Source organism: Rhinopithecus roxellana, chromosome 21 (genome assembly GCF_007565055.1).
Source record: "Rhinopithecus roxellana isolate Shanxi Qingling chromosome 21, ASM756505v1, whole genome shotgun sequence".
Lineage (NCBI taxonomy): Eukaryota > Metazoa > Chordata > Mammalia > Primates > Cercopithecidae > Rhinopithecus > Rhinopithecus roxellana.
Genome location: NC_044569.1, coordinates 39,064,705 through 39,086,538, shown reverse-complemented (window position 1 = coordinate 39,086,538; position 21,834 = coordinate 39,064,705). Strand labels below are relative to the sequence as shown.

Here is a 21,834-nt window from a genome sequence, read left to right as displayed (position 1 = left end):
CCAACATCCCCAGCCTGTGCACTCAGCAACACAACAGCCCACCCAGGCGAGGCCTGGCTCACTTAGCTTTGACCTCTACGACCAAGGCCAGAGGGGCCCGGGCTACCTGGTGAGGCTTTGGCAGTAACGGGTTGGGTAAAGGGATAATGTCGCCTGAGCACCATGTGGGTCAACAGTCCCCTGCCTGCTGTGTTGACGCAGAACATGTCCCAGTCCCCAGCACTCCCCTGGCTCACCCACCCCAAGTCCCACCCCAAACTCTACCCTCACCATAAAGCCACACGTGAGCCCCAGGGCAGCAGAAACATAAATGAGACCTGCTTCCTACCCGGGCCTGCAGGATGCTGCCCAGACGTGGGAGCCCAGGGCTGGTGGGTCACAGCTGGGACAAGGCGTGGCGGGTGGGAAGAGAACTTCTCAGCACCTTCCAGCCACCTTGGGGCCATGTGGCACCAGGTAAGACAAAGCAGGGGTGAGGGGCTGGAGGCACGGACGCAGGGGTGAGGGGTTGGGGGCACGGACGCAGGGGTGAGGGGCTGCAGGCACAGATGCCAGCGTCCACCTTGCGCAGGGGCTGGGGAGGAAGGCAGAGTCCATCTGTGCTCAGGAGGCAGCAGAGCAGGGACACGGGCCCCACGCAGAGCTCCAGCTGACCTCGAGGGGGACAACGAGGACAGCAGGCAGGTCAGACAGAACTTTAGAAGGACATCTGCACGGGACACGGAACACTGTCCTGGCCCCGCCCCACAGTCATCATAAACCTCCAGAGAGTGGCCAGGGACAGCCATGGGCCTCCAGTGTGTGGCTCCGAGGGACAGCCCCAGGGAGGCAGCAGCCTCCTGATCTGATGGGACACATCCCACAAAACAGACGATGAGGGCTCCGGGCTCCGTGGAACACACTACCGCAAGCTCACACTCACACACACACACACACCCATACACACACCCACCCCCCCCACCCCCCCACACACACCCCCCCCACACACACCCCCACCCCCCCACACCCACCCCCCACACACCCACACCCACCCCCCCCACACACCCACACCCCCCCACACCACACCCCCCCACCCCCCCACACCCACCCCCCCCACACACCCACACCCACCCCCCACACACCCCCACCCCCCCCACACACCCCCCACCCCCCCACCCCACCCCACCCCCACACACCACACCCCACCCCCAACACACCCCACCCCACCACCCCACACCACCCCCCCCACACACCCACACCCACCCCCCCCACACACCCACACCCACCCCACCACACACCCCCACCCCCCCACACACACACCCCCCACCCCCCCACACACACACCCCCACCCCCCCACACCCACCCCCCCCACACCCACACCCACCCCCCCCACACCCACCCCCCCACACCACCCCCCCACACCCCCACCCCCACACCCCCCCACACCCACCCCCCCCACACACCCCCACCCCCCCCCACACACACACCCCCCCCCCCACACACACACCCATACACACACCCACACACACACACACCAGGGCTGTGGGCTCAAGAGCTTCATGCTTTGGGGGCTAAAATATTTGCATGCATTCTCTTCAAAAAGCTTGTAGCCTTCCGTTAGGAAACAGCAGGGAGGCCTCACTTCCTTCCCAGCAGATGGGAAACTGAGCCCCCGACGCCCGGGAGTCCCTGCCCCCCAGGTCAGGAGGGGCTGATGCCGTCCCCTCCCCAGAAGGCCGAGGCTCACCTGGACCCCAGGCCACGAGGCAGGGAGTGGGCCAGAAAACACGAGCTGAACTGCCCTCTAACGCGTAGTCCCCAGGGCTGTGGGCGCGTCCCTGATCACAGCACAAGCAAGTCGGGCTGCGCCTTGAGATGTAAACACTCGCCAAGAACACCACGGCGCCTTCGGTCACCCCTCCTCACAGAAAGGCCTGAGTGCTCGGGGCTCCCCACACCACCCGCCTGGCTACAGACGTGAGGCCACTTCCTTCCCAAACAACCCCAGGTACGCGGTGTTGGTGCGTCTCTGCGCTGTGCGAGCCCAGGGGCTGGACGGGGAAGACCCTGCGCCTGGGGCCTGAAGGCACAGTCTAGGGCCCCCAGTGTCACGGCCGTCCCCCGAGCTCCTGGCAAGGATGCCGTGGCATTTAGAAGTGTTGACAGAACTGCACAGGGTAATGTGCTCATCGCTTCGGCTAAGCTGTTGTCTACAAGCTGTTCACAGGACTCAGGCAGCACCCAGAATGCCCCGACCGTGAAGGCCGGTCCCTCTCCAGGTCAGGGCTTTGAGCCTGAGCCGCGTGGCTCCATGTTCAGTTGCAGAAGCAAACCTGGGCACCCAATGTGAGCCTTAGACCCCGGGACAGGTCTTGCAGGAGGGTCTGCAGCCCAGGACCCGCCTAGGGCCCCATGCGTGATCACTGGAGCAGATCTCATGGCGGGCACCCCAGCTGGCACTGACGCCATGGCATCACACGGGGGCACTTTATATCAGGAGGACGCACCCCACACCCAGCCCAGGGCCTCAGTGCGCTTCCACACGTGTCACACACGCAGCACGCACACGGCCCCTCCGTGAGCTCACGCCGCCACGCCGGGCCGAGACCACATCTGCATGGCCACGGGCACTCACCGTCATCCAGGTACAACTGGTCCAACTCTTCAGGCTCTTGCTTGACCGTTACAGGAATAGGGGCCAAATTAGGACTACCGTCCTCACACGCCTCTGGCAGCAGCCGTGGCCGGGCGGCCGGAGACTCATCCCTGCGGACCGTGGGCGGCGGGTGCTGCGGGCGGCCCGTGGCGGGCGGGCACGCTGGGCTGCAGGGCTGCAGGCAGGTCAGCTCTTGGGCGGCGGGCGGGAGTGGAGGAGAGGGGCTGCTGGGGCAGAGTGAGTGTTCGAGACCAGGGGGGCAGCTACTGCTTGGAGGCACACTCACCTGCTGTGGCAGCAGGGCCGGGGGCGGCTGCCCGGGCGAGCCGGGGTGCGTGGCCACTGGCCTGGGCACGTCCTGGACGGCGGGGGCCTCTCCGGCCGGCTGCGGGAGTCCGAGGTGGCAGTGGCCCGGGCTGGCGACGCCCTTGGTGTAGGCAGCAGGAGAAAGGTCGTGGAGCTTGGGGCTCGCACCAGGGGCTGCTGGCATCAGGGTGCTTCTCTGAGGACAGGGCGGGAAGCCGGCCACGAGGCAGGAGCTGGGGTCAGGTGGCATCGCGAGCTGCTGGCTGTAGTATGGTCTTGGGAGAGGACTTAACCCCTGGCTCACCGGCCCACAGTTTGGAGCAGGCTCATAATCATCCGTGGGTTCTGTTTTTATCATTGGAACTGTGAGAAGGAAAAGAAAAGTTAAATAAACACGAGTTGCAGATTTGCAGATGAGTATGACCAGGCAGGCTTGTGGCTGGGACACCCTGCGCAAAACCGACAGGGCCCTGACTGGGTCCCTCTGTCTCCTGCCTGGTTCTCCCACCCCATTAAAAAAAAAGGTGTGAGTCATCGGCGGAGAGAGTCGCAGCTGGTTCTAATACTGGCGAGGACTGTTTTCCTTGGACTCTCCTGCAGCACTAACGTGCTATGAAAGTCCACTTGCAAACTATGGTGGGAGCCCTGGACCCAGGGGCCTGTGGATTCGCAGGAATCAAAGCGAAAATTTCAACTTGGATGCATGACGGCATTTCTGCTCCCAACACTCGGTTTGGTAAATGTCTGCGCGTTTGGTAAACTCGAACACACAACAAGATGGCTTTCAGGAGTCAGTAAAAATCCAACTGCAAAGGGGAATGACTGCTCCAGGAGAGAAGCCGTCCGCCACTGCGAAAGAAAAACGCTGTCGCGGACGCTGGACCGCCTCCACGGTCCTCCTGATTCCCTTCTAAAGCGATGGGCTGTGCAGAGGCTGCGACCTGGCAGCCTTGGACGGAAAAGGGGGCTCCCGAGTTTCTAGAGCTTTCTCCCACCCAGCCCTCCCTAGAAGTCTAGGGCTGTGGGGAGGAGCCTACAGGTCGGGCACTGGGTCCCCAAGGCCGCTCCGCCAGGCCTGGGCCACAGCCGACACTGGCTCCCGGCCTGCGCCCACCCCAGCCTTTGTGCCTGCTTCTGCAGGGGTGTCAGGAAGAAAGCAGGCAGGCGTGCAGTCAGCGGGAGCAGCCAGGCGGTCCCAGGCGGCATTCCTGCGGTTGCTGTTTTCCTGCTGGTCTTAGGTCTCTCGTGCTACTTACAGGAGACATCAGACGGCTCAGTGGCTCTAAAGCTCTCGCAATGGTGCACGCAAATTCCTAACAGACGCGCGGCGCTGCTCTGGGCGAATGCTGTGTGGATTCTGTTTGGCAGCAGGGTCGGCCACGGGAGGGAAACTCCCCTCCCATCACCACCTGGGGCCTATGAGTGGCCCCCAAAACCGGCACACGGGCTCCCGGTGCCAACACTCGCCACCGCAGAGGGTCCAGCAGCCTCCTGCAGTAAACAAAAGCACCTCCAATTCGAGAGAAAATATTTAGTCCCGGGCTTGAGCCTGTGAGTCCACGCAGCTGTTCCCCACCACAGCTGGGTGCTGACGAGTCCACCAGCAGCTGCGACCGATGGAGATGGCGTTTTCCGGCAGCTCGTGATACGGGAGCACCTGTGCTACGTGCAGCCTCCCCTGCAGCCCCCACCACAGGTCCCGGCGGTCGTGAGCACAGGGGCGAGTCATCTGTGTAGCCAAGCCACCTTCCCGCCACACTGGAGGCATCACAGGAACTAACCCACATGGGCCGTTCCCGGCTGTAGAATCTCGCCAGCCTGTGAGTCCGGAGGAAGTCAGCCAGAGCTTTCAACCCAGGGATTCCCAGTGGAGTTGCTGCATTTTGTTGCTTTTGTGCTGACTTTTCAAGTCCCTACTTTCATTCACTCATTCAAATCTTTCTATCATCCGCCCTGCACACTGCGTAGGGAGGCTCAGGTTTAAACTGTCCGCCCTGCACACTGAGTAGGGAGGCCGAGGTTTAAAGCGTCCGCCCTGCACACTGAGTAGAGAGGCTGAGGTTTTAGATGGGGTGGGTGACCAGGAGGTGCTGACGTCCAGGAGGCAGGAAGAAAATCACAGGGTAATTGTGATTACAAGGCCTTCCCAGGACACAGCCTGCAGCTCACTGACCAGGGCCCATAAAGCCGCACTCTGCTGAGGGTCCTGCCAGGCCTTCCTGGGGCTCCATAGCCCAGGCGTCCCCAGCCTTTGGCCCGGGGCAAGTCCAGCCACAGAAGAATGCAGGGAGTGCGGCCTGAGCTGTCAAGCTTGGAGAACAAGGCCAGGGGCTGCCTCTACAGTGGTGCCCAGGGCAGGGGAGTGGGAACGGGTACGTTCCCCCAGCCTCGTCAGCCACCCCGCTCTGCAATCGCCGCTGGGGTCACACTGGAATTACACCCTGGAACCAGGTCACACTGGAATTACACCCCCAGAACCAGGTCACGCTGGAATTACACCCCAGGAACCGGGTCACGCTGGAATTACACCCCAGGAACCGGGTCACGCTGGAATTACACCCCAGGAACCGGGTCACGCTGGAATTACACCCCAGGAACTGGGTCACGCTGGAATTACACCCCCGGAACCAGGGCACCCTGGAATTACACCTCAGGACCCAGGTCACGCTGGAATTACACCCCCGGAACCAGGTCAGGACTGGAATTACACCCCAGGAACCGGGTCACACTGGAATTACACCCCAGGACGCTGGAATTACACCCCAGGAACTGGGTCACACTGGAATTACACCCCAGGAACCAGGGCATGCTGGAACTTACACCCCCAGAACCGGGTCAGGGCTGGAATTACACCCCAGGAACCAGGTCACGCTGGAATTACACCCCAGAACGCTGGAATTACACCCCAGGAACTGGGTCACACTGGAATTACACCCCAGGAACCAGGGCATGCTGGAATTACACCCCCGGAACCGGGTCAGGGCTGGAATTACACCCCAGGAACTGGGTCAGGGCTGGAATTACACCCCAGGAATCAGGGCACGCTGGAATTACACCCCAGACGTCACATTCAGTCATCACAACAGTGAGGCCGCTCGGTCCCATCTGAAGACAGCGCTCACGCCTGGCGCACGAGGTCTGCGTGCTCTCAGCCCGGCCTGGCACACTCTCCTTAGTGGGGGCTGAAGGAGGTGCACAGACCCTGGCAGTGCCAGGGGGAGTTCCTGCAGGGAGGACTCTGCCTCCAGCCACCTGAGTGTGGCCGCCTCTGGGGCTGTCCTCTTCAGCTGAGGGTTCACGGATGGGGCAGAGCCCCAGGACTGCCTGTGCAAGTCGGGGGGCTGAGGAGAAGGCGCCCTCATGTTGATTGGGAAACCCTACAGGCCTCACTTTATATTAGAAAGTCGAATATCTGGGCCGTGGGCTGCAACACCTTTTTGAAGGGGCAGCGGGAGGCGGTGCCTGTGGAGGGTGGGGCTCTAACCACTGTCTGGAGACCACAGGGCTAGGGTCATGTTCATCCAGGGGACGCATTTTGGCCTCAGGCCATGGCCTCCCCACCAACTCTGCGGAGGCAGTTGGGCCTCAGGAACTGCCCCTTCCTGCCGTTCCAGCTTCAAGCATATGGTAAATCCACAAATGACGAGTCCATGACAAAGCCAGACGGTGGGGAGCCCCAGAGGCAGGGCTCGGCCAGTGGTCTCTGTGAACTCAGGCCTGTGCCTTTGAGAGGCACAGGGGTCGCCGGAAACAGGCCTAGATGTGGGAGTGAGACGCTGGTGGGCACCTACGTCTCTCCCGCTCAGAAGAGGCTGATGTCCCAAACAGCCAAGCCTCCATTCTAAATTAAGCCGGTAATTTTCAGAGTTTATGATCTTTAGCAAAAGCACATGGCTGGAAGGTTAAATTAATACCCTGTTGGGATCCTCTCTCCGCTGCACGGGATTTTCAGCCAGGGCCCAGAAACGTGGCCAGGCACGGGGGCCAGCGCGCCTCTTCTATGAAATGTCCCCCAAGCGCTTTAAAAACTGGTACCTGCCAGCTCTGCCGGACACTAAAGGCCCCGAGCACAGCTGTCCCGTAAACAGCAGTGGCCATAAATCAGCCGCCCCATGGGCCAAGGCCAGCGATGCCAGAGAGCCGTCGGGGCCAGGGCGACCGGGTGGCGTCTGCTGCAGCTGGCCGGAGAACGGCAAGAACATGGCGCAGACGCGGCCCGTCTAAAACCGCGGTGGCGCCGGCATTAACCCCCGCATCTCTCCAGCCACTGGATTCTTCCTGGGGACGTCCTGACCGAGGATTGTGGTGGCGAGGGACACACGGCGCTGGGACACACGACCCACCTCCCCAGGATGCTGGCGGCCGGCAGTGGCGTTGGAATGCCCCGGCCACTTGCCCTGCGGGTTTGGAGCAGGCCCAGCACTGATGTGTCTACCTCCCCCAGGGGCAAGCAGAAGGCTGAGTGGACGCTTCACTGGGACCTCACCTGGTTGGCAGCTCCTGTCCCCCCACCCACAGGCAAGCGCTCCCTCTCTGAGGCCCGGGGCTCCAGCCCACAGAGGCTGTGGCAACACGCTCCTCACAGGAATAAACTCCTGTGCCTGCCCGCCGCCCCCTCCCGCCCACAGCTATTTGCAGGGAGCTGGGGGCAGTGACTTGAAACCTGGGGTCGCCGCATGTGCCCTGCCCATGATGGCATCTTGTGAGTCTGGAGAGCCAGTCCTAGTCCCCTGGCAGCGTGAGTTGTGGGCGTGGTCACCGCGTTTGGAAGGTGGCCCGGGCTGACCCTGCAGGTGTCTGCGCCTGTTCCTGCCGCAGTGCCCCTCCCTGGGCTGGGGTCCCCATGCGGCTTCTCTCAGCCTTGCCCGTGAGGTCCGGCTCAAGTCTGGGGTTGGCCGGATGGTTTCTCGGCCCTGGAGTAGCGTCTTGTGCCATCCCAGCTGCTCCAAAGCTGCCTCCCACCAGGGCCGGGCCTTCCCCAGGTGACTCCCCCATCTCCCTGTCCTTGCCCCAAGGGGCACTGACATGAAGCACAGCCAGGGACAAAGGGCCGTGGACGGCAGGAACGCGCAAGGCACCTGGCACCCAGCACCTGCGGGGGATGTTTCTGGATGGCCCCGCCTGACCCGCTGGCCCATGAGGATGTAGCGGGATGTTCTCTGCTAAGTCAAGCCCCAGAGAGCTGCAGCCTTCCCAATACAAAGAAAAGCTGGAAAGTGTAAACTCACCTTCACAAGCAAAGGAAAGCCACACGGCTGCTTCCACATCCCAGCACCTAAGAAGCTGAAATGCACGAACATGCTGCACCTGGGCTTGGCCTAAACTGTGCTTTTGTGTGGGTTTCAAGGAAGATGTATGCCTGCGCTGTAATCAGAGCCTCGTGAGACGCACCCTATCAGTGAGGAAAGGAGCGAGCGTCTGCACAAGAGCCTGGGAGTCTCGCCCGTGGAGGGAGCCACACAGGCCCCGTTCACACGGAGAGCACGTGTTCCAGGTTCACCCTGCGCCAGGCAGCCTCTGGCTGCCTCCTGATGACATCAGCCACGTGGGGCTGGGGTGGAGGCAGCAAACGGATGGGCTCAGAAAAAGGGCAGCTCACTTTCAGGCTAAGCAACGGTGCACCAGAAATGCCAATCACCTGAGGGTGAGTTTATGAAACTCGTTACAAAGAGCAGAGTATGGAAGGCGAGTGCTGGCCTCAGCGCCGGCTGGCTTTACAAAGCATATTCCCACGGAGCAGGCTGGCTGCAGTGTCCATGGCAGCCCTGTTGTCCACGGTGGCTACCCCATTGTCCACGGCAGCCCTGGTGTCCACGGCAGCCCCATTGTCCACGGCAGCCCCAGCGTCCATGACAGCCCCATCGTTCACGGGGACTATCTGTGGAGGCGGCGCGCAGTGGTCAGCGGTGTGCAGAGCTGACAGGTAAACCGTCCCCGCAGACCCAGGCCTCACACTGCATCCTCCGTGGAAGGCACTGAGGACCTGTCCCGTGCCTGGTGCTGTTCTGGGGCCCAGCTTTTCCCTGACGCCACTGCAGAGTCTCTGCCTCGATAGCAGTGACGTCAGGAGCTAAGTCCTGGAGGGAGGCTTCTGCCCCAGGTGAGCATGACGTTTCCAGGCCCCGTGCAGGTGCCAATTCTAGCCAAAGACGCAGGCAGTGAGCTGGGAGAGCCTCTCCCCCAGGGCCTCCCCTGCCAAAGACCCCACCATGGCCAGAGAGCATTCAGCACAATCCTGGCTTCTCTTTAAAGAACCCCAAGCCTGGAAAATGGGCTCCCATCTCTACATGGCAACAGAAGGCAGGACGTGAGTGGGCTTCACCCACCACAGCCCCTCGAACGGTTCCGGTTCTAAAGCCCCAGCTGGATCTATGCAGCCCCAGGACAGGCAGAGCCCCTCACCTAGGGCGGACCTGGGGGCCCCTCACACCTCCTAATGGCCCCGACCGCCCAATGGCTCCTCCCAACGTAGTCCCCTTGGCTGCCTTGGTGTGACCGGGCTCCTGCGGGACAGCTGGGGTCTTCATGGCTCCCAGATCAGGGCCCCCTTCTGCTATAAGACAGGGGTGACAAGATCTGAGAATGAAAATCGGCACGAGCCTGCCCCACCCGTCGGCTTCCTGTGCGGTTGGTGACCGGCAGCTCCTGGCTCCTCGGGAACTCTGTCTGCAGCACAGGGAGCACCTGGGGGTGGGCGCGGCGGGGGGGGGCCTGGGGACAAGACCAGGACCTGGGGATGGGCAGGCAGGGGGGCAAGAGGCAGGCCCAGCCCTTTGGCTTTAGACAAGTGGGGTCAGTGCTATGGACGGAATCATGTCCCCTCAACCTCATGTTGAAGCCTTAACCCCCGACCGTGTGACTCTATTTGAGAATAGGGTTTGCAGGAGGTAACTGGGGGTTAAACAATATCGTCAGGGCGGGGCCCTGATCCAATGGGACTGTCATCCCACGAAGAGGAAGAGACAAATTGCCTGTCCTGCCACGTGAGGATATGGCAGGATTTTGGCTGTCTGCAACCTGGAAAGGTTCTCACCAGAACCTGACCGTACCAGCCCCGACCTCAGACTTCCAGCCCCCAGAGCTATGAGAAATGAATGTCTGTTGTTTACAAGGCGCCTGGCCGGTGGTGCTCACTATGGAAGCCCCGAAGGCTGAGACGGTGCCCCGGACCCCCTTCCTGCGTCCATAGTAACATCTGGTCCCCAGGTGGCGTTGGGGGCAGGGAGATCCAACACCGAGCTGCCTGCACGCTGCAGGTGCCATGCACAGCAAGGAACAATCCCAAGACAGTTCCCTTCTCCCCCAGGCCCACATTTTTACGCAACCTCAAGTGTTTAGCTTGAATTACTCTGCGAGGTACGCGCTACAGTACTGGACAAAAGGGGTTTTGTTCAAAGTCTAAACCCCTGGAAAACAAAGATCAGATTGTCTTCTGTTTGCTGTACGACAATAAAGTCCAAGTTTTGCCATCAACATAAACAACCAGGAATGACACCTTCAGGGCATGACTTTTCTCAAACAATGAAAGAAAACAGCGGATGGAGCTGTCCTCTCGCCCTTCCCTCGAGGCTGAGAGGGCATCATTTCTTCATGTTCAGAGCCAAGATCAGTTTCCAGAGCAGGTGAGGGACCCACGGCCCACCAGGGGGTGAATCTGCACCAACCAGGCACCGCCTGACGGGAGACAGAGAAGGGTCCTTCTGAACTCCATCTGCCTTTGGGAATTCATGCTCTCTCCCCGACTCTTCACTGGCGTTCCTGCTGAAGCATGTCCCAAGGTTTCCAGGAAGGCACACTCTTCCGCAGCCACAGCCACGTGAGTTGTTTCCAACCACGCACACCACAGACCTCCAAGCTGAAACCGCAGCTCCGTGGCAGCTGACAACCGTGGCTAACCCTGGCGAGGAGCCCAGGACGGGCCCAAGTGCTTTTGTTCATGATCTCACTTTGCCTTCACACCCATCCTGTGTGTGGTGGGGCTGAGAGAATTCCCTTTCCCTCAGGTTTATCACGTCGACCCCAAGCAACATCGGTGGGGGGCTTCCTACACACACAGAAGTGTGAAAACAGGCGCAGGGCTCAGGGACTTGACGGGGGTCTCGGGTGGCAGCAACGGAGCCAGGACGACACGGTAGCAGCGAGGGGAAGCGCGAGGGGGCCTTGGGCCGTGGGGCGCCCCATGCTGCTCCAGGGCACGGTGAGGCAGGATCTGCTGCCCAATTAGGCTGATGACAGAGGACGCTCCCACAGACCACGTAAGCCGAAACACACACTGGTCGGCTCTCGCCAGTCCTCACCTGGGTGGCCCTCCGTGTTCTGCAGGGCCAGGCTTTCCCATTCCGGCTGGAGCCACGGAGCCACGGAGCCACGGAGCCACGGTGGGGCAGCAGCATGGCCGATGCCGTCCGGGAGCGGCTCCGCGTGGACAGGCGGGCCCCTCCCAGGTGCGCGGCCAACGTCGCCAAGCTCAGGGTGCTCCTCTTGCCCCACGCATGTCCCGGAGCGCAGGCTTCCTGGCGCCCAGCCTCCCCACTGACTCACACCTCCTGGTTTGTTTTTGGTGGCACATGGCCCTTAGATTTCTAAACAAGCCCCTTCCCGCCCTCTCATCCTGTCTCAGGCTCCCAGCCCCATCCTCCTTCTGGAGCCAGACTTGCGCAGCCCCAGGCGCGCCCATCGGATGCTGAGTCCTGTGGACTCTTCCACACCAGTCTGGATCCCGACGCTAGTTCCCTAATTTATTCCCCTCATCTCTGATTTCTGAAGGAGCCATCTTCCACCCCAAATCCCTCCCATTTTAAAACAGGACACGCACGGCCTGAGTGTCAGGTGGCTAGGATGCCTGGCGTCTTGCTGGTGGGGGTTTTGGCGAGCACATCTCCGGCCCCCCTTTTAATTGGAGCCCTTCTTTGGACATTTGGGGAGGTCTCCTGGGAGGCCTGGTGGGGCCGGCACCCCACAGCATGTGACAGAATTCCCTGCCCTCAGGTTTATAGCATCAACAGTGAGCATCAGAACACCCCTCCCTCACTCGCTGTCTGAAGAGTGAGGCAACTGACAAAACTGAAATTTAATAAGCGCTGCCTCCCTCCCTCGGGTGGTTGTGGGGCTTTCAGTAGAACAGGGATGAGGAGCCCGCAGGCCACTGCTCACAGGTGGGGCCAGCTCAGCTCCCGCCACAGACACACTCAGCAGCTGGGCTCCCAGACTCCTCGCCCCGTGGCCACCTGGAGCGTGGCGCAGGCCACACCGCAGGCTGGAAATGTCAGCATCATCTGCTCTGTTTGAAATCAGGTAGGACTTCTAAGCTGGGGCAGAGCTGGGCTGAAACATCAGTGTGGGGGGCCCGCCTTGACCCCCACAAGCTGCAGAAAGGGGAGGCCACCCTGGTTCCTGTGCAGGACAGGGCATGGAGTGTGGGTCGTCTGCGTTTTAGGCCATTGGAGGGCGCACAAGGGGTGCCAGCAGAATCTCTGCTTTAAGAACCTGTGACCAGGCCCTGGTGCATCAAGGCGCCCACAGCCGACACATGGAAAGTCTCTCATGGCTGAAACCCAGAGCGCCGCAAGGCCAGGGCTGACCTGACGTTGTCAGGAGCTGGGAGGCAGGTGCCATGATGGCAGGATCAGATGAGGGAACATGGGAGCCATGCCTGGGTGTCTGAAATGGGCAGGTTCACTTTGCAGTGAGGCGAGCTCAGGCCCAGCCCCAGGGTACCTACAAGTGAGGGGAGGGGAGAGGAAGTGGCCACAGGTGTTCGAGGCTCGCCCAGGCTGTGCTGTTGGCCAGTGGCAACGAAAGGGTGATCTGGGGGCTCTGAGCATCTGCAGAGTCCTCACAAACCTCACTGCTCATGATCAAGCTTTACATGCAGTGGACATGGACAAAGTGAGCCGGAAAGTCCAGGGAAAAGGCAGAATGGGAAACCCCTGAGAAGGCGAGGCTGCTGGGCTGAGCAGGAGGGCGTGGAGGTCGGGCGGTGGCCCAGGGCTGCTTGTCTGCAACCAGGAGGATCCCTTGCAGGGTGCTCTGAGCCCCTCAGCTCACGCAGCCCCAGCTGAGCTTACTGAGGGCCTGGGCCACGCTTTCTGGAGGAGGCTTCCTAGAGGGGCCGGTTCTGTGGCCTGGGAAGTGCCAGCGGAGACAAGCCCCCAGCTGTTGACCCTGGGTAGTGCGCTCTCTGCACGGGGACCTCAGTTTCACAGCCACCCCCACCCCATGGCTCACACCCTGAGCAGCTCCCTCCAGTGACCTTCACTGGGGTGGACCCAAGGCCACAGGACCCCGGCTCCCTTTGTACCAACACCTCACCGATGCCACAGTTATTGCTAGATTTAATAATCCATTGCAAACAGGGAAGTAATGGAATCTATTCCCCTTTCTACCGCTTGAGGCAGAAAGAGATTCTCAGGCCTAGGTCATCATTGCAGGGCCAGCAGAGGGGCTGGTGAGTAACGAGGGCGGGAAGCACATCTACCCTTCTTTGTGACGTTCGAGTCTCCAGCGGGCTCCTGTCTGGTCTTGGGGCCCATGCCCACCCCCCGTGAGAGACCCCCAGATCCCGAGGCAGATGCGTCCCGACGCCCTCGCACCCCGGACATCGCGTTCTGTGGTCAAAGCTTGTTTCTGTGCCTGGATCATCACAGCAGCCACTCCCTGTCACCGGATGACCCTCAGCTGGACCGCGTGTCCCCTGAGGAAGGGGGCTCTGGCCACCAAAGGGGCCCCCACAGAGGCAGGGCTGGCTGTGTGTTCCCACGGGGACCTGCAGCCGGGAGCAGCTTCTCCTTGGCACTGATGGGGGAAAAGATCCGTGTCCCCAGCCCTGGGGCCCTGGAAGCGTTTCCAGGTAACCGACTAAAACGACTTCAGACAAAAAGATCTGACAAGACCCAGTGATTTGTCATGTTTTATTTTCTTGTTTAAAAAATACTGACTCTGGCAGGTAATTTTGGAGTTTGTAACTTGGTTTTCTTTCTCCAAAGTGCCCGTGGCCCCACGCTGCCTGCTCCTAGCTGGGGGCATAAGTGCACCCCTCACGTAAGCTCCAGGCCACGCGGACGCTGCCTTCCAACCAGACCTGGGCAGGGTCCCCACGTTCCGGGCTCGCCTCTCTCCACCTGTGACGCTGACATTTTGGAATTACCTCTCGGAACCGCGAACCTTCGTGGTACCAGATCATCCCTCAGCCCTACTAACACGCCTTCCGGGAGATTAAATTCAGGCCGCAGTTAAACAAAAACAGTGACAGACACGCCGCTCAGGAAGCCTCTCTGCGGGTGCGTGTGTTCCAGCCTCTTTAATTGCAGATGACCTTTTCACTTTGCTCACCGGGCAGCACCCCGGGATGTCAGGAGGGGCGGCCGGCAGGACTCCTCAAGGTCTGTGCCGCTCTGTTCATGGAGCTGATACATTCTGGTGGGAACTTTTCCCCATTTAACGCCTGGCCCTGCTAGGGAGGGTGAAGGGAGCTCTCCCTCTGGGCCCATCACAGACCATCAACCAAAGGCTCAGCCCCCCGAGCCCGGGGCCCTCTGCACTCAGATGCGTGATTTCCGGAGGCTGACCTGCGACCTTCTGACTTGAAAGGAGAGACGCCAGGCCATGGCCTCCCTGGGCCGCCTCCCTGCGCTGCCTCCCCTGTGCAGCAACCCCCACGCCGCCTCCCCGCGCCACCTCCCCCAGGCCGCCTCCCCGTCCTGCCTGTGGGGATGGCAATTTTGAAGGAAAACCTAAAATGAGACTTGATTTTACAAACATGTACATGAAAGGAATTCCACAGCTGGAGTTTCAGTGGGTTCATTTTTGTCATCTTGTGCATTTCAACAGCACATTTCACGACCCCAAGAGTCCCGCCCCTCACTGCCATGACCCGCGGGCGCACAGACCCGAAGCTCACCAGCACAGTGGAAACCTAGAATGCGAACGACCCCCCACACGACAGTGTAGAAAAGGGAAAAAGTAAACCAAGAGAAGCTTTGCGTCCGGCCAGGGCTTGCTAACCTGCTGTCCTCCACCCACACCCACCCGTTCTGCCTCCACTCCAGGTCCTGCAGAGCTGGCAACTATCTCTCAGACCCCGTGGAAGAAGCCGTCCGAGCTGGACCCCAAGACACAGATGCATAGCACGGAGGATGAAGGTCCTGGAGTGGCCTTGGTGTCCCCAGACCCACCCGGGGTTGCAGGGGCAGGAGGTGCAGCGGGGACGCAGGACGGAACACAGATACCTGGGTGCTGGTTTCCATTCATTCGTTTATTTATTTAAGAACCACACCGACAGTGGCCTCGAGGTAGGCACAGTGTCAACACTGGGGGTCTCGCCCTGCGGCAGCCTGGGGGCTCTGCCTAAGGGGCTCACAGTCTGGTGCGAGTTGTGGTCACAGCCCTCAGGACCAGGTGGGGTGACAGGGAGCCGGGGAGCCCCTGGGGGCCTGGTCAGTGTACTCGTGGGGGCCTGGGATGGTCACCCAGGGACTATGGCGCTACGTCCAGGAGAGGAGAGACGACAGAGGCAAAGAGAGGGAGGACGGGCGAAGGCTGGTGTCCAGGGCGAGCCTGGGGAACCTGGCCTGTGTTGAGCCATGCTGCGGCAGATGGCGGGTGGAGGGTATAGCCGGGACACTGGGCGGGGGTCCAGGAGAGACGTCCACGCCGGGCACGGAGCTGAGAGGGGAGCTGAGGCTGACCGAGGCAGAAGCACGGCTGGTAGGAGAGGACGGCCGGCTGCCATGTGGGGTGTGGACAGGAGGTAACAGGAGTGGCTCAACCCCACTGGCTTCATGTTGTGGCCATGGCCCTAGGGGCCTCCACCTCCCGCCTGTGAAGGGCAGGCATGCTCCCCACACACCCCTTCTTCTGCCTCTGAGACGCGTGATCTGTGCTAAACTCGGTGCTGCTCAAACCCACGGTGGGGACTGCCGGGTGCCGAGCAAATAAGAAAAAAATTAACGCACTGCTCCGGAAAGCAGTCCTTTCCTGTAAGGCCTAGGTTTTCTTTAAAACATTCCATTTCTGGTCAACCATGCTTGAAGTTTAATTAGGACACAATCATTATATTTTCAGAAAAAGATGAAATATTTTCTTCTGTAAGATATATTGTACTTTGTTCCAAGAATGGGTCGGGCTCACTAAGTGTGGGTGGCACAGATCACGTAAACCCCAGGGGGGTCCCAGAACGTGAGGCTCTTCCCTGCGAGGGCTGGGCTGGGGGCTACCCATCACCCCCACAGCTCTGTCTCACAGACACTCTCAGGGTACAGTGGCTGTACAGCGAAACCCCATTTTCCACCTGTTGGGAGGCATTTCTAGAGCTTGCCTGACAAAACGGGGAGTCCCAACAGTTCAGTGTGAACGTGGGATTCGAGGGCGTTCTTAGAATCTGGTCTATGACAAATGCTGTTTACATTCAGAGAAAACGGAGACCTTCAAAAACGCCCCCAAAACGCCCCGACTTTACTAAGAAAACGCGGCTGCTTTTGCAATTGGTTTGCAGTGTGTCATTTCCCTCTCGACGATAGGAATCTCTGCAGTTTTTAGAAAAAAGGCGACACAAAAAGGTTGTTGATGTTAGCTAGGCTTGCCCAAAATACAGAAACTTCAGGATGACGGCTAACCCTGTCCTCTCCGAGCTGGTGGGGGGCGGCCTGTGCCCGCAAAGGAAGCCCGGGATGGCGTGGGGGACACCTTTCTCTTCCACTGGTTCAGAGACTGAAAAAACAAACTCAATGGTATCTTCTTTAAGAAAACACCCTGAAGGTTAAAAACATAAGCTGATTTTTTTTTTTTTTTGAGTGGAAAGGAGCCATTCCCACGGCGGTTAAGGGACAGGCAGGTTGAGGAGAAGGTGCCCCAGCCTGCATGCCCATGGTCCCAGGAGATGAAATTACCCCTGGAGAAGTGTCTTGGGGACGTCCGCCCAGCACAAAGCTCGTTCACCATCCTTAAAGACCACATCAGGACTATAGGCTTAAAAGCAAAGTTTATTCCTAAAGTTGCCTGCAAAATAGCTGTACCTATTTGCCTTTTCACCTGAAGCAGCTTTAGGATGCAAATGCACACCAGGACCCCCTCAGTTTTTTGGAGCAGAAGAGCCACGTTTTCCCCTTGGCTGTTACACATTCGCAAGAAGCAGAATAACCATGACTATCTGAGTATGCAACCCCCCCACCAAACCCCAACAGGGACCAAGGAAAATGCATCCGAAAAAAGCTTCCCTTTTCCTTTCCTTCTCAGGGAATCGATGACTCAGTGTCACTAACAGGACATCACACAGTTAAACGTGCAACACGCCATGCTGCTTTATGGCGACGTCGTTTCTGCGTCTTTAGAAAAAGCACCCCACGCGCTCATTTTCACTGCTTAAGGTTAGAAAGATGGCGTTACCGTTGGCGGGAAGGTAGGTGAAACGCTGGTACTGGCTTCGCTTTCTCTTCCCGTTGCAGACGTAGAAACTGACGTGAACAGGGCTGGTTATCCTCTGATTCCGAAATGGCGGGATCTCAACCACCAGAGAATTCTAGAGGAGAAGGGCACACAGGAGGCACAATTAGCACCAGGCAGGCGACGGCTGCCGCGCCACGGCGGCCACACAGCAACCCTGTGTTTCCATGGCGGTGCGGGACGCTGTGACAGTAAACTCCTGACTGGCCACCTGGGCGTCCAGAAGCAGCCGACGACAGCCCTGGACGCTCTGTGCCACCTGCACTTGTGTGTGGACACTCACAGGAAAGGGGTGCCCTTGGCTTCTCGCACACCTAGGAGCCGAGAGGCTTCCTCAGAGCAGTGGAGCAAACAGGATCAACCTTAAGACTGAAATCTTGTCACTTGAGGGAAAGAGAAGCTGTGAACAGAACTGGGACCTGAGGTGCCTGAGGATGGAGGCTGTCCGGGGCCACCTGGGCAAGGGGCCTGGCAGGGATGCAAAAGGCTCTGCCTACTCCGATGCCAAAGGGTTGGTGACCTTCAGAAAACGACCCAAGGCCCCATCGCCGGCCGCCGTGTGATGAAAGTGCTCGGTGGCCCCGCACCTGCTCAGATGACTGCAGTGAAACCCAGAGAAGCAGGTGCATCCTGGAGACGTGGTCTCCGGGGAGGGCCTGTGTTTGTAACATTTGATGATGGCCAAGGCCCTCAACCAGACCCCAAATTCACTCCAGCTGAGGAAGAGGTGGTGGACCCTGACCCCCGCAGACCCTGGGGTGGGAACAGCCAAGGGCATGGAGGCACACACAGCAGAAGGCGGCATGTGGAGGCTGCCATTACCTTTTTTGTATAAGAGTCAGCAGCACGTTTACAAAACTCATGCTCTCTCAAGTACACACACGAAACGCAAGCCATGGGGTGTGGCGCTGTTCGCAGAGGTCGGGGCTGGGTGCGGGACTGGGATACAGAGATCCTGACCACTTGCTTAGGCCCCAGCATTACTTGGGGCTGTAATGACCCTAAATGACTGGGGCGATGCGGGCATCCCTGCCGAGGGCGATACTTGGTATCTGGGGAGAGGCTTGGTGGGAGTCGCGTCTATAAAGTTTAATTTTTATAATCATATGACTTAGTTTAACAAGGAGAAAAATCCATTGTATTACTTCCTTTGTTAAAATAATTAATTATAGCACAGCACCTAGCTTAATAGCTAAATTGATTGAATCATGTTAACAATAAAATCTTGTGAGTGTGAAAGACAGAAAACTGAAGATAACTTCAGGTCCAGGTTCTCTCATTTACAAATAATGAAACAGCTGAGGCCCAGACACCGATGCAGAGGGGCCATGCCCGCCTGTGCCCTCCCCGGGGCCCTGTGCCTTGGGGCCACACTTTCTCCTGGCAGCCGGTCTGTGTTGTTTAATTAACTGCAGTTCATTGGGAAGAAGCAGAAGCCATGGCACATGGGCGTCTTCCTGCCTTTGCCCCTCATCAGAGCTGCTCCAGGAGAGCTGAAGAGCTGCCGCTGGAAGGACCACAAGTTCTGTCAATGCCCACGGAGCCTGGGCTGCCCCCAGAGCACTGTGGGTCTGGGCTTCACCTGGCCTGGCCATCTCCTGGGCTGACCCAGGAAGCTCTGGCCGCCCAGAGCCTGTCTTGGCATTTGTATGGGGGATAAAGAGACGCTTCCTCCAAGGCTGTTTTCTGAATTCAGCAGTGCTGAGGGCAGCTGCTACAGCAGCAGGGTCTTTAGAGCAGAAGCAGCTGAGGGAAGAGACAAGAAGGAAACGTCTCACGGAAGCCGAGACTGAAATAAAAACGGGCCGGGAGGCACTCAGAGGCAGTGGCGAGAGGAGTGGAGGCGGGGACCCCATGGGACAGGCTGCGGTGGAGGTGAGGACCCCGTGGGCCAGGCTGGATGGGCGGAGTCGGGAACCTGTGGGCCAGGCTGGATGGGCGGAGTCGGGAACCTGTGGGCCAGGCTGGATGGGCGGAGTCGGGAACCTGTGGGCCAGGCTGGGGTGGAGGCGGGGACCCCATGGGACAGGCTGGGGTGGAGGTGAGGACCCCGTGGGCCAGGCTGGATGGGCGGAGGCAGGAACCTGTGGGCCAGGCTGGGGTAGAGGCGGGGACCCCATGAGGCAGGCTGGACAGTGCATACCTAGGACCAGTTTTCCTAGGTCCTACCTGACTGGAAAGGCCTGTGTTGATGTGGGCACAGGCCAACCCACTTCATCTCTCTAAATAGACAAATTATATGACAAAAATACTATCTCCGTGGGAGCACTGCCACTTAAATACACAGAGAAGGAAGCGATAAAGAAGAAACACGGAAGAGCGGGAAGGGAGAGGGAAACTCGTCCGTGCTGGAAAAAATACAGGCTCCAAACGGCACCAGCACCCACGCAACCTGCTTTAAACTCCACTGTTGAGATGAGGCTCATACACTTACTTATAGAAAGTACAAAAACCGTAGACACAGCACATCCCATTTTGTTTACGCACAGGCAGCACGGTGGCTCACACCTGTCATCCCAGCACTTCGGGAGGCCCAGGCAGGAGGATTGCTTGAGCCCAGGAGTTCAGGACCAGCCCGGGCAACACTGCGAGGCCCCATCTCTACAAAAATTTAAAAATTAGCTGGGCAGGATAGGGCACACCTGTGTTCCCAGCTACTGGTGAGGCTGAGGCATGAGAATTGCTTCAGCATGGGAGATCAAGGCTGCAGTGAGCTGTGATCAAGTCACTGTACTCCAGCTTGGATGACAGAGCAAGACCCTGCCTCAAAAAAAAAAAAAAAAATATATATATATATACACACACACACACACACACATATACACATACACAGAGAAACACGTATGTACACAATATAATGTATGTAATGTGTGTATGTGTGTGTGTCTGCATGAACATCTACACAAAGCAGCAAATGGAGCAGGACGCATGCCCAATGCCAGCAGTGGCTATGTCTAAGTTGGTGAGACTACACAAGGTTTTATTTCCTTTTTTATATTGTCCAAATGTCCACGATGAGTATGAAGTTCCTTTAGGATGAGAAAAAAATATATATTAAAGCAAACTCCATTTAAGAGACTAAAAATGAAACAGGAGGCCACGTGTGGTGGCTCATGCCTGTAATCCCAGCACTTTAGGAGGCCGAGGCAGGTGGATCACTTGAGGTCAGGAGTTCAAGATCAGCCTGGACAACATGGTGAAACCCTGTCTCTACTGAAAAAAATACAAAAACATTAGCCAGGCATGGTGGCTGGCACCTGTAGTCCTAGCTACTTGGGAGACTGAGGCACGAGAATTGCTGGAACCTGGGAGGCAGAGGCTATAATGAGCCGAGATTGAGCCACCGCACTCCAATCTAGGTGACAGAGCGAGAAAAAAAAAACAGTAAACGTGAAGTACATAATTTTTCACATGTGCTCTTAAATTTCTTTTACAACATACAGCTGTTAAGCTTCCTTTGAAATATGCCAGTGTCAAAAGTAAAACAGAAAATCACAGAGAATGTGGATGTCGGCTTGGCTGGGATTGTTTTCAATGCGGAAAGGCTCACGGCTCCTCCAGACTGCTCTCCCTGCCTAGGGGGACAGGGCAGGCCGGCTCCAGCATCCTGCGTCCTACATCCTGTGTCCCGCATCCCGCGTGCATGTGCGGAGCTGGCGAAGCCTGTGGAGACCCCGACAGGGCCAGGGCCAGGGCGGGTGGGCAGCACAAGGCCAGGGGCCAGGCTACGATGCCCGCAGGCAGAGGGACGGAGAGCCAGGAGGTCAGTGTCCCCAGCACAGACGCAGAGCAGAGCAAGGGCAGCCCAGTGGGAGGAATGACCCAGACACCTGGTGGGTGGGGAGGCACGGTGACGACCCCGTGAGCAGAGGCTGCCAGCCCCCCAGGCAGCTGCAAAGCCTCGGCCAGCGGGGAGCCACAGACCTTCTGGGCACAGGAAATGGCTGTGGGCAGGAGAGGCCGGTATGGACACTGGAACAGGCATGGGCTGCAGGGAGGAGAGGCCGGTACGGACACGGGAATGGGCTGTGGGGAGGAGAAGCTGGTACAGCAGCTCGGGCTGCTTCTGCCTGTGGCCGGCCATTCCCAGGACGCTTCTGAGCACCCCGACCCTCTGGCTGCGGGGTAGGCTGAGACTCCTTCCTCTGAACGCCGGCCTGCCCTGGGGCCTCCAGCTTTCCTCGAGGGGCTTCTCAGGTGAAGCCAAGAAAAGCGACAGCATTGAACCAGAGCCCTGTGGGTGCCAGGAGCTTCAGGGGAGGCCTGAGCACCACTGAAGCTGCAGGTGAGCTCACTTCACCCAGGGCCAGGGAGGAACCTTTTCCATCTGATAACCACGTGGAAAGGGTTCTGGGAAGGGGATGGGCCCTCGGGGGAAGGGCGCTGAAGTCGCAGGGTGGAAGACGCGGCTTTCTGACAGAGCTGCCTCTCGGGACAGGGAGTGAAGGTGCCAG

The 21,834-nt window shown here is 59.0% G+C and overlaps 1 protein-coding gene and 1 long non-coding RNA gene across 2 annotated transcripts in view; one reads left to right on the top strand and one right to left on the bottom strand.

Moving 5' to 3' along the window:
• The window catches only part of NFATC1 (nuclear factor of activated T cells 1), a 119,756-nt gene that overhangs the window by 33,998 nt on the left and 63,924 nt on the right, over positions 1–21,834 (bottom strand). Inside the window, 2 exon segments of the mRNA XM_030925778.1 lie at positions 2,615–3,304; positions 17,324–17,456. Of these exon segments, the coding sequence (XP_030781638.1) occupies positions 2,615–3,304; positions 17,324–17,456 (823 nt within the window).
• On the top strand, positions 11,333–17,430 carry LOC115895467. The gene is made up of 2 exons (XR_004055643.1): positions 11,333–11,385; positions 16,733–17,430. It is a non-coding gene; the product is annotated as an uncharacterized LOC115895467 (long non-coding RNA).